This window comes from Bos grunniens, chromosome 24, assembly GCF_055505025.1.
Source record: "Bos grunniens cultivar Pamir isolate PY7600 chromosome 24, Bosgru_T2T1.0, whole genome shotgun sequence".
Taxonomy (NCBI): Eukaryota; Metazoa; Chordata; class Mammalia; order Artiodactyla; family Bovidae; genus Bos; species Bos grunniens.
The window spans coordinates 62,805,731-62,818,599 of record NC_141188.1 but is presented as its reverse complement, the minus strand read 5'-3'; the positions used below and the strand labels follow the sequence as shown (position 1 = coordinate 62,818,599).

Sequence of the window (12,869 nt, the reverse complement as noted above, 5' to 3'; positions counted from 1 at the left end):
AGAAATAACTCCAGAAAGAGTGAAGGGATGGAGCCAAAGCAAAAACAACACCCAGTTGTGGATGTGACTGGTGATGGAAGCAGGGTCCGATGCTGTAAAGAGCAATATTGCATAGAAACCTGGAATGTCAGGTCCATGAATCAAGGCAAATTGGAAGTGGTCAAACAGGAGATTCCAAGAGTGAACATCGACATGCTAGGAATCAGTAAACTAAAATGGACTGGATTGGGTGAATTTAACTCAGATGACCATTATATCTATTACTGTGGGCAGGAATCCCTTAGAAGAAATGCTGTAGCCATCATGGTCAACAAAAGAGTTCAAAATGCAGTACTTGGATGCAATCTCAAAAACGACAGAATGATCTCTGTTCGTTTCCAAAGCAAATCCATATCACAGTAATCCAAGTCTATGCCCCAACCGGTAATGCTGAAGAAGCTGAAGTTGAACAGTTCTATAAAGACCTACAAGACCTTATAGAACTAACACCCAAAAAAGATGTCCTTTTCATTATAGAGGACTGGAATGCAAAAGTAGGAAGTCAAGAAACACCTGGAGTAACAGGTAAATTTGGCCTTGGAATACAGAATGATGCAGGACAAAGGCTAATAAAGTTCTGCCAAGAGAACGCACTGGTCATATAAACACCCTCTTCCAACAACACAAGAGAAGACTCTACACATGGACATCACCAGATGGTCAACACTGAAATCAGACTGATTATGTTCTTTGCAGCCAAAGATGGAGAAGCTCTATACAGTCAGCAAAAACAAGACATGGAGCTGACTGTGGCTCAGACCATGAACTCCTTATTGCCAAATTCAGACTGAAATTGAAGAAAGTGGAGAAAACCACTAGACCATTCCGGTATGACCTAAATCAAATCCCTTATGATTATATAGTGGAAGTGAGAAATAGATTTAAGGGACTAGATCTGACAGACAGAGTGCCTGATGAACTATGGACGGAGGTTCATGACATTGTACAGGAGAAAGGGATCAAGACCATCCCCATGGAAAAGAAATGCAAAAAAGCAAAATGGCTGTCTGAGGAGCCCTTACAAATAGCTATCAAAAGAAGGGAAGCAAAAAGCAAAGGAGAAAGGAAAGATATACCCATTTGAACGCAGACTTCCAAAGAATAGCAAGGAGAGATAAGAAAGCCTTCCTCAGCGATCAATGCAAAGACATAGAGGAAAACAACAGAATGGGAAAGACTAAAGATCTCTTCAAGAAAATTAGAGATACCAAGGGAACATTTCATGCAAAGATGGGCTCGATAAAGGACAGAAATGGTATGGACCTAGAGAACCAGATGATATTAAGAAGAGGTGGCAAGAATACACAGAAGAACTGTACAAAAAAGATCTTCATGACCCAGACAATCATGATGGTGTGATCACTCACCTAGAGCCAGACATCCTGGAATGTGAGGTCAAGTGGGCCTTAGGAAGCATCACTACCCACAAAGCTAGTGGAGGTGATGCAATTCCAGTTGAGCTATTTCAAATCCTGAAAGACGATGCTGTGAAAGTGCTGCACTCAAGATGCCAGCAAATTTGGAAAACTCAGCAGTGGCCACAGGACAGGAAAAGGTCAGTTTTCATTCCAATCCCTAAGAAAGGCAATGCCAAAGAATGCTCAAACTACCGCACAATTGCACTCATCTCACATGCTAGCAAAGTAATGCTCAAAATTCTCCAAGCCAGGCTTCAGCAATATGTGAACTGTGAACTTCCAGATGTTCAAGTTGGTTTTAGAAAAGGCAGAGGAACCAGAGATCAGATTGCCAACATCCACTGGATCATGGAAAAAGCAAGAGAATTCCAGAAAAACATCTCTCTCTGCTTTACTGACTATGCCAAAGCCTTTGACTGTGTGGATCACAATAAACTGTGGAAAATTCTGAAAGAGATGGGAATACCAGACCACCTGACCTGCCTCTTGAGAAACCTATATGCGCGTCAGGAAGCAACAGTTAGAACTGGACATGGAACAACAGACTGGTTCCAAACAGGAAAAGGAGTACGTCAAGCCTGTATTATTGTCACCCTGCTTATTTAACTTATATGCAGAGTACATCATGAGAAATGCTGGGCTGGAAGAAGCACAAGCTGAAATCAAGATTGCCGGGAGAAATATTCAGTAACTTCAGATATGCAGATGACACCACCCTTATGGCAGAAAGTGAAGAAGAACTAAAGAGCCTCTTGATGAAAGTGAAAGAGGAGAGTGTGAAAGTTGGCCTAAAGCTCAACATTCAGAAAACTAAGATTATGGCATCCGGTCCCATCACTTCATGGCAAATAGGTGGGGAAACAGTGGCTGACTTTATGTTTCTGGGCTCCAAAATCACTGCAGATGGTGATTGCAGCCATGAAATTAAAAGACGCTTACTCCTGGGAAGGAAAGTTATGACCAACCTAGACAGCATATTAAAAAGCAGAGACATTACTTTGCCAACAAAGGTCTGTCTAGTCAAGGCTATGGTTTTTCCTGTGGTCATGTATGGATGTGAGAGTTGGACTACAAAGAAAGCTGAGCGCTGAAGAATTGATGCTTTTGAACTGTGATGTTGGAGAAGACTCTTGAGAGTCCCTTGGACTGCAAGGAGATCCAACCAGTCCATTCTAAAGGAGATCAGCCCTGGGTGTTCACTGGAAGGACTGATGTTGAAGCTGAAGCTCCAATACTTTGGCCACCTGATGCAAAGAGCTGACTCATTTGAAAAGACCGTGATGCTGAGAAGTATTGGGGGCAGGAGGAGAAGGGGACGACAGATGAGATGGTTGGATGGCATCATCGACTCGATGGACTTGAGTGTGGGTGGACTCCGGGAGTTGGTGATGGACAGGGAGGTCTGGTGTGCTGCGGTTCTTGGCGTTGCAAAGAGTCGGACATGACTGAGTGACTGAATTGAACTGAAAACCTCTTTAGGGTTGTTTAAAAAAAAAAAAGAAGAAAGAAGGTGTACAAGGACAAGGGTCAGAAGAGTATAACACTTTTTAACAGCAACTGTAGAAGCTAAAAAACAACAGTGCACTGGCTTCAAAATCCTGAGGAAACATGTTTTCCCATCCTGAAACCAGTCACATTATCAAACACGTGAGAAAATATTTTTAGAGATACAAAGTATGTAATAAATTTGTCTCCCATGTCCCCTTTCTCGGGAAGATCCTAGGAGATTTTCCATTAAAAAGGAGGAGTAAACCAAGAAGGGATCGCGAGATACAGGACAACATATGGAAAGCCCCAGCGAGACGAGAAGGGCGTCATCAGGAAAACGCTGAAAGGCACCCCCAGGAGAACAGGTGGGCACCAGACCCCCTAAGCAGCAGCCATGCTGGCTCCAGGAAGGAAGCAGTCTCCAGGAAAAGGGCGTTGAGAAGAGGGTTAGAGTTCTGTCACCTGAACAGCACGAGAGAAAAGGAAAAGGACACTCATCTCTACGCTACCATCCAGTCGCATTTAAGTGCCTTAGGGATGAATTACAGTTGCATACTCGAAGTGACGTCAGCCTTCAACAGCGACTTAACCAAACATGGACACCTCCACACCGAGAGGCTGAGGGGAGCAGTGGTCGGGGCCCGGGCTGAGCGGCTGGAGACAGGGAGGAGAGGCAAATCGCCACTTTCCACAGCGATGTCAACTGCGGTCCAATAACAAAAAGTTCAAAAACAGCAGCAGATAGGTGGGAAGATGGAGAAGACAGCAAGCAGGGAGCCCCGAGAATCAGAAGCAGCTGTCTAGGGGGCAGGACATGGTGTAAAGAGGGGCTGGAGTTCCAAGCACCTGTGTCTTGTCTTACTGCAAGATTTCTTACAAATTTATATAAAATATTACTTTCATGGGACAAAAGTTTAAATTTTTTAAAATGCAAAACAAAACCAAGACAGGCACAAAATAGAAGGCAAGAAAACTAACGAGGGTGAACTGCAGTGGGAAAATGACAGCAAGATGACCATGTCTCCAGTTGCTGCAACAGTTCAGCTGAGAGCTGACAGCTGGTTGGAGAGGGTGTGTGCTGAGAGATGGGAAGCAGAGGAAAAGGGTGGATGCACTGAAAAGCTATTTACAGATTTGGAATCAACAGATATGGGGGATCAATCAGGTGCTTCTAAAAGCACCAACAGGCAAGGCAATGCTCCTCAAGATCCCTCTACCCAGAGATTTATTTATTTAGTCCATAAATGCTGACTCTTTGGGGCTATCATATTCCCCTATGCTATTACAAGCATTTTTATTTTCTTTTTGTTTAGGCTTTAATTTGGGGATTATAATGAAATACACAAATAGGAAAATACAGAAAACAATAATGATCATCCAAATATGTACTATTCAGCTTTTCAAATATTAACATTTTGAACATTTTGCCTATTTGTCTCTAATTTTTTTTAAAGAAATAAACATTATGGATGTAGTTGAAACCCTCTTCAAACCATTCCCAAATCACATCCCCTTAACTGGCTCCCAGAAGGTAAATGTTAATCTGATTTTGGCATTTCACATCTTCCTCTACCTCGTTTCTAAAATGAAAGTATTGGTTTGGATAAACTGTAATGCCCCTTTCTGTTCTAAGATGGCAGGATTGAATAGCATGATGCAAAATTCTTGATGGGAAATACACAAGAATACTTCAAAAACAAATTTTCAAATGTCCCAAACAGACTAAATGATGATATTGCTATGCTATGCTAAGTCACTTCAGTCGTGTCCGACTCTGTGTGACCCCATAGACGGAAATTGATGATATTACCCTTTAGCAAAAAAAAAAAATCACAGTAACTATTACAGGAGAGTCAGTAAAAATAGTTATTATCAGTGCATAGGGCATATAAACACCTAAGTTTGAGAAGTTCCCTGTGGTTCCCTTTCACTGTAACCGAAGCTCCAGGGAAGAATAAGGAAGTGCTTGAGCACACCTTTCTGGGCTCTTACTGTCCAGGGAGCCAATTCACTGAGGCACCAAACTGTCCCCACTGTCCCAGGACTCTTCTTGGCCAGTCCATCAGAACCAAAATACTCTTTAAAAAAATGCATAACACCAATTTTACTTTAAAATTGCCCATTTGGGGGCAAGAAAGTTATTTGTATTACATCTCGACCCGTGTGTGTGCCTTCTTCACTTTCTGGGTGATACAACACGAAGGGCACACAGAGCGCTCGGCCACCTTCAGTGCCGTTCAGTGTGCCGTTACCCACGGAAAACGCTTGTGCGATTATTGAGTTGTGAGCCAGACCGGTCACAGTGTTCACGGACACCGCTTTCAGTTCAAAGCACGACCGACAAGCTCAGTGCTCAGACCTGGGCACTTGGCGGACGCGTTCTCCACAGGGAAGCGGGAAGGTCACTTCACTGACAGCATTTGTTGCCAAGGGGAGCCTTCAAGCTTCGACTGAAATTTAAAATGCTGGAAAACTCGTTTCCCCAGTAAGCCTGACAACTTCCCAATACTTCAGGATTTTTTCTGATGAGATCAGTGGTGATATTAACAACGGCCTCGAAACTGCATAATGAAGAATGTTAACATTTGGAATATCTGTATTATCCCAACAAACCAGTATTTTCCAAATGACCAATACTTAATGCATTGAAATGATGTACGGGCAAAAATCCATTCAAAGTGCGAGGAAGACCAAAGTATCCTAATGTAAAAGAATTTTAAAAGTCTACTGAAAGGGTTTTACATTCCGCATTGAAATCCACATGTAAGAAATTAGCACTTAAACCCTCCTGCAATGCAGGAGACCCAGGTTCAATCCCTGCGGCAGGAGATCGCGTGGCGAGGAAACGGCAACCCGCTCCAGTGCTCTTGCTGGCGGACGACAATCCACAGGGTCGTAAAGAGTCGGACACGACTTAGCGACTGAGCACATCAAAGAATACTCACAATCATCCGAAAAGACAACTGAAACACTCTTCCCTTCTCTAACATATCCACACAAACTTCATATTAATACTTCATGGATTATTCTTTCTGGATGTTAAAAATCATAAACACATAACCACAGTGGTTAATGATCATAGCTAAATCTCTGATCATTAACAGGCATTTACAAACAAATGAACTATTCGTTCTTTCTTTAAAAGTTATATCCTTCTGGAGTAATTGTCTCATATATTTGCAACAAATACGTAAGCATCAGAGGCTTTATTTATTCACCACAGAATCAAGATTGATCACTACTCAAAAAAAAAAAAATAGAAAGAAAATGAAATTAATTTGGTAAATCCTTCAATCTGTTTCAGAAAGATGTAGGTTAAAGTCCCTGCCCTCTAGTTATAAAAGAGCAGACCCTTTTCATTTACCATGTGACTCTTGAAACCTAGACGCTAATCACCCAGATGACGTGGTATTAATGGGTTTAAACTTAAGTTCTTAGATTTCGAAGGAAACATCTTATCATGGAAAAAACTGACCTTTTTGTAAATTTTGAAAGAAGTATCTGACCAAACCCCTATAGTTCAGAAGTAACACACCAAATATTAATTTTTCCCAGACGCATTTGTAGATTGGTTAACAAATACAAGTGGTTTAGGCGAAGCGTTCTTCTTGCACAAATGTATCCAGTTAATGAATATCTAAATCATTCATTTGAAAGGCAGGGACCCTGAAAAAAATCTCAGAATGAGAACTGACAGTGTCTTCACTACCAAAGTCCTATGACCCAGCCTCTGAAAGAGAAAGGTTCCCCGCTGTAGCTTTTCCACTAAGAATAGTCAGGAAACAATCAGAAGCTGGCACCTCCTCCCCTTCCTAATTATCCACCCCCTTCTGCATGCTCACCTTTGCAGTTCGCTGAGCCCCCGTGCAGTTGGTAGACTGGGATTCTGCCTTAGAAAGTTCTGTTTTAAATTGAGATGAGTGAGGTCTTGGCTGTAGAAGAGGTTGGCAGGCAGATGCTCCAAGCTACAACAGGAGAGGTCCACTGAGCTAATGCGCTGCGATGCGACCTACGGGGGAGAAAAGCCACAGTTCAGTTTTCACAGCATCCTTTGCCCTGTGACTGCTTTCCACAGACAGAAACAAGATAACCTCATTTGGGAACACAGACTCGCTATGCAATTAGCACCATTATTCAAATCTAAACCAAGAGTGTTTAGACAGAACTGAGCAAAGTATTAAAGCATTACCAAGGGAGGAAATCGTGTCCCTCCCTGGAAGGTGCTGACAGTAACTTAGTATAGGAGACAGGTGACAAAGAGCACAGGTTATCCTGCCAGGTGGAGTGAGACCCATAATCCCCTTCAGCTATAGGGGTCATGTTCCCAAACACATTCATGGTAAGAGAATTCAAAGCTAAATAATGTAAGACCTTAGAGTAGACACCGGGTTGGAAGACAGACACTAAGATCTAGGCTGAACTTAAACAAAAGCCCTTGTAAATACTGATTTAAAAACAGCACAAAGCAAAGCACGCTCAGTGGCCTTGCACGTATGTTTAATAATAACAGCAGCACATAATCAGATTCCACTACTGCCTGTTGTAAATTTTTCAGGTCATGTCTCCCACAGTGTCAGTTTTGCTTCGTGTGGGTAATCTAAGAGAAATTTACTGTACGTCTAAATGTTTATTCACATATTCAAAGTATCCCCAGTTAAATGACTCCCACGATAGCCAGAGTCCCAGGGCTACAGGGCATGCTGGAGGCAGAAACAGCTCTGGGCACCCTGCACATCTCTCTCTCGTACGCTGGGAACCACGGTGCCAATCTACACCACGGACACGGCTTCAGGACCGCTGACACAAAGCTTGGCTCCTCTCGCCTCACCAAGGCTGTGGGGTCACTGTTCTAGGATCTGGGCTGATGCCTCCTCACGCTCTATCTTCACCAAAGCTTTATGGCAAAAACGCCACTGCTTGTCTGTGATCAGTTTGATGCCCTTTTCTATTACCAAACCCCAGCTTCACTCTTCCGTGATTACAAAAGGCAGCAGAATGTGGTTCTCAGGGGGGTTGGCTCTGGTTCCACCATTCCCGAGCTGAGAGAAGCTGAGGGCCCTGCTGAGCTCTCCAAACTCCCGTTTTGTCACCTGTTTAACAGGCATTAAGACGACACCTACGGCTACACAGCTGGCTCAGAGCCAGCACTCCATAATGACGACTGCTGTGATTACTTCCAATACATCTTACATTCACCAGAACCCGCATTCTCCTGACGCTAAAAAAGGTATTCAGGAGTAAATCTGCATGACAAACACTCTGTTGATGGCACGTTTGAGGTTGGAAAGGAACTGTGAAAGCTAAGGGGACTGTGAGATGGAAAAGGGCTGGCAGGGCTCAACTCAAAAGATTTTACAGAGTCAGTCTGAGTTCACGGTTCAGCAATTTCATCTTCCCTTGAATTCTCACCCTTAAGAAAAAGAAAAATCCCAAACAGGGCTAGGTCACCCACGCAAATCAAATGATGTGAAAAAAAGGCCAGAATTTAATGCGCCTGCAAAGCAGGTGCAAACATGCCACGGCCACACAAGATTCCCTGGCAGAACCCATTTACAGGAAGTAAGGTTGAAAGGATTACTCGGACTCATCCATCCAGGCGAAAACCTGTGGTGAGGACGTAATGGTGTGTCAGGCCTTCCATTTCCTGAGGGACGAGCGTAGAACAGACGCACGGCGGCCGAGTGAGAGCACCTCACGAGCACCTCAGGAGGAGGGCGAGCACCTCAGGAGCAGGGAGAGCACCTCAGGAGCAGGGTGAACACCTCAGGAGCAGGGAGAGCACCTCAGGAGCAGGGAGAGCACCTCAGGAGGAGGGCGAGCACCTCAGGAGGAGGGAGAGCACTTCAGGAGGAGGGAGAGCACCTCAGGAGCAGGGAGAGCACAGTCTGTCGCTGCTGCTTTGTTCAGTCACTTCGCTGGGTCTGACTCTTTGTGACCCTGTGGACTGTGGCCCGCCAGGCTCCTCTGTCCATGGGATTCTCCAGGCAAGAATACTGGCGTGTGTTGCCGTTTCCTTCTGCAGGGGCCTTCCCAATCAACGCACCGTGACGTGAGTTTCAGCGATCATCAGGGCACGGGAACGGAGCAGGGCCTCAGGCGCCACAGGAGGCCCCCAGAGGCCCCGATGGGCCAAGCTCAGGTTGGAGCTCACGGGGCAATCTGTGCTTCTGTCCGCCCCAGATCCTTTCCCACTTCTTCCCGTAACAAGCCTTCAGATGCAGGAGACCCTGGTGGGAGCTGCAGGCGTATGCTTGCAGCTCCAGCCATCCGAGCCACACTGCTGAGCCTGCAAACTGATCGAGCTGGGACTGGCATGTGACCCAGGCCAGGCTAATTCAAGGCCTTCTCTGGGATACATATCCTGAACCCACAAGAGAGAGCAAGCCTGCCACTCAGAGCTGCAGTTAAAATGACTAGACTAGATTTCTATGTATCAACCTGGATTGATTAAAAAAAAAAAACTCAAGCCCAAAATAAATAAATCAAAAAATGCAAGCTGTAAAATTTTACATATAGTATAATGTCATGTATGAAAAAAATTTTAACACAAACACACATAATGATTCCATATATTATGCATGAATAGTTACATGTGCAATAAAGCTACACACCATACATTGGTCAGTCCCAGGTGGCTTAGATGGTAAAGAATCCACCTGCAATGCTGGAGACCCGGGTTCAGTCCCTGCGTTGGGAAGATCCCCTGGAGAAGGGAAAGGCTACCCACTCCAGTACTCTTGCCTGGAGAATCCCATGGACAGAGGAGCCTGGTGGGCTACAGTCCAACTCTTTGGAGTTGGACACGACTGAGCGACTAAGCACAGCACATACACTGACCATGTCAGATTAGTAACAGTGACTGCCTCTAGGGAAGCAGGGAGGGAAATGGAAATAGGAATGGAAAGACAGGAAATCTGGAATGTATCTATGTTTACTCACTTTATAATAATACAAAGTATGAAGGAACTGCATCTTCCCAGATGGCACTAGTGGTAAAGAACCCGTCTGTCAATGCAGGAGATGCAAGAGACACAGGTGTGATCCCTGGCTCAGGAAGACGCCCTGGAGGAGGAAATGGCAGCCCACTCCAGTGTTCTTGCCTGGAGAATCCCATGGGCAGAGGAGCCTGGCGGGCTACAGTCCATGGGGTTGCGAAGGGTTGGACACGACTGAAGCGACCTAGCATGCACGCAGGTCAGAACGTTAGACAACCAGGAACTGTCATATTCGTCTTTGTGCTCTTCGGTGTGTGTGCGTTTAACTGAGAAAAAAGCAATGTAATCTCAATATAAAACTTCAGTGAAAAGGTAAGGAGATCCTGCAGCTCCTTTGAGGTCATGGTAAAGATTCCGGCTTCAGCAAAATGGGCGGTCGTGCAAAAGTTCCAAGAAGAGTCTCTGTCTGACTGTTAGGTTCACAGAGGGGGACTCAGCCCGTCCCGTTCACAGCAGCCTGTGCCTCACGCTGAGTGCGGCCCTCGGGAGTGCTTCCCGGGAGGATGACAGGGCACTGCTTCACCGCCCTTCTCTCTCACCAGCCGTCAACCGGCTGGGGCGTTCCTCCTACAGGGACTACTCTGCAGAGGACACATTCCCTTTCGGCTGAAGCATCAGGCTGAATAAATACTCTCTCTGGACAACTACAAGATAATGATTAAATGTCAAGTCTGATTTGATTTCTTTCCTCATTCTGGACCGCAAGCCTGTTTCTGCTGGAAACCAGGGGGAGGACGGCGCAGGATGAAAGCCCAGCAAGCAAGGGGTCTGTGGAGGTCACGGCAGAACAGGGGCAGGGATGAAGAGCAGAAGCCAGACATGTCCTGACGGCAGTGGGCGGCCAAGACGACCACGAGAACCGAACCGCAAGTGGCACCTCTGCCCTGTGCCAGGCCCTGCAATAAAGGAGATTTAAGGGCTTCCCCCTAGATCAGCCTGGGCAGGTAAGGCCACCATCACAGAGGTTTTACACAACTCCCAAATGAAAGAACTGTCAGTACGTCTAACCAAAGGGGCTGTAACCTGCCTACATGGCGCCTATTAAATCTAAGATCCTCCTCAAGATAAGAAATAGAAGAAATGAGAAAGCCACCTCTATACACCTCGCTTGGAGAAGGAAATGGCAACCCACTCCAGTGTTCTTGCCTGGAGAATCCCAGGGACGGGGGAGCCTGGTGGGCTGCCGTCTGTGGGGTCGCACAGAGTCGGACACGACTGAGCAACTCAGCAGCAGCAGCACACACCTCACAGCAAGTAGCCTTTTATTGTGGCTGCTGTTCAGTCGCTTCAGTCGTCTCCAGCTCTTTGCAACCCCATGGACTGCAGCATAGCAGGTCTCCCTGTCCATCACCAGCTCCCGGAGCCCACCCAAACTCATTTCCGTTGCGTCGGTAATGCCATCCAACCATCTCATCCTCTGACGTCCCCTTCTCCTCTGCCTTCAATCTTTCCCAGCATCAGGGTCTTTTCAAATGAGTCAGCTCTTCGCATCAGGTGGCCAAAGTACTGGAGTTTCAGCTTCATCATCAGTCCTTCCAGTGAACACCCAGGGCTGATCTCCTTCAGAATGGACTGGTTGCATCTCCTTGCAGTCCAAGGGACTCTCAAGAGTCTTCTCCAACACCACAGTTCAAAAGCATCAATTCTTCAGTGCTAAACTTTCTTTATAGTCCAACTCTCACATCCATACACGACAACTGGAAAAACCATAGCCTTGACTAGACGGACCTTTGTTGGCAAAGTAATGTCTCTGCTTTTTAATATGTTGTCTAGGTTTGTCATAGCTTTCCTTCCAAGGAGCAAGCGTCTTTTAATTTCATCTTCACAGTAACTCAGCACAATAAGGACTGATCTCCACTTCAAAGATGAAAGTTGAAGGGTCTGCCCAAGGTCGCATGGAGAAAGCCCAGCCACACAGAGTCTGAATGACAGCCTTAAGTTCAAGTGCCACCCAGAGGGAGGCTCCTGCAACTGCCACGGTCCAATCCTAACAGAGCCCTCAGCCCAGAGCAAGGCGGTTTGATGTCATTCCTCATAGACAGGAGTGAACCACACGTGAACGAAGTCAGGTTTCAGAAGATCAGGTCCAGTCACCATGGCTTGGGAAATCAGTGCTAGTTTGTATTAAAAATGACAAAAAATTTTGAGGCTAATAATTTAGACTCAGTAAATCAAATGGGATATTTTCCCCCATGAGCCTATACACGTTGGGAAATACATTAAAATGCACATGAATCCCAACCATAGCTTCTCGGTGGTAAAAGAATCCACCTGCCAATGCAGGAGATGCATGGGACATGGGTTTGATCCACGAGTCAGGAAGATCCTCTGCAGAAGGAAATGGCAACCCACTTCAGCATTCTTGCCATGGACAGAAAATTCAATGGACAGAGGAGCCCGGCGGGTACAGTCCATGGGGCTGCAAAGAACTGGACACGACTGAGTGCACACACACAGCCCAGCCACTGGCTCAAGAAGTCTTCTTTTCCAGCTTGAGGGTTGGAACATATGAACACATATGAACAAAAAGCTCCCTGGGCCCTCGAATTATTTCCCCAAACAACACTGCAGACTAACCATAAAAAAATGGTAATGTGAACAACAAACTTTCCAGATTACCTACTAGGTTTCTATGCAACTCCACCATCCCACTCAGCTGGACCCTTTCCTCGATCATCTCTCTGCCAACTGTTAGGAACCTTGCATCAGCGATCTCTGAGTCTGGGTGCCTCTCTCCTAGCCTTAACCCATCCCTGCTCTGTGCTTCGGAAATTATCATCCTCCTTTTGCAAGAGGCCTGCACTCTACGTCACTCACATTTTTCTTACCATTCACTTAGTGGACAATTATCTTTCATAAGCAAGGGAAAGTTCAGAATGACAACCAGATGAGTTTTTTCTCCCCACTATAGTGAAATACTATTTATCCT

At 45.6% G+C, this 12,869-nt stretch overlaps 1 protein-coding gene across 3 annotated transcripts in view; it reads right to left on the bottom strand.

Annotated features, from left to right (window-relative positions):
- The window catches only part of PHLPP1 (PH domain and leucine rich repeat protein phosphatase 1), a 222,532-nt gene that overhangs the window by 83,104 nt on the left and 126,559 nt on the right, over window positions 1-12,869 (bottom strand). For all 3 annotated transcript variants that reach the window (XM_086373714.1, XM_086373715.1, XM_086373716.1), the window contains exon 4: window positions 6,788-6,954. In XM_086373714.1, coding sequence (XP_086229840.1) covers window positions 6,788-6,954 — 167 coding nt within the window. The remainder of the gene's footprint in view (window positions 1-6,787; window positions 6,955-12,869) is intronic.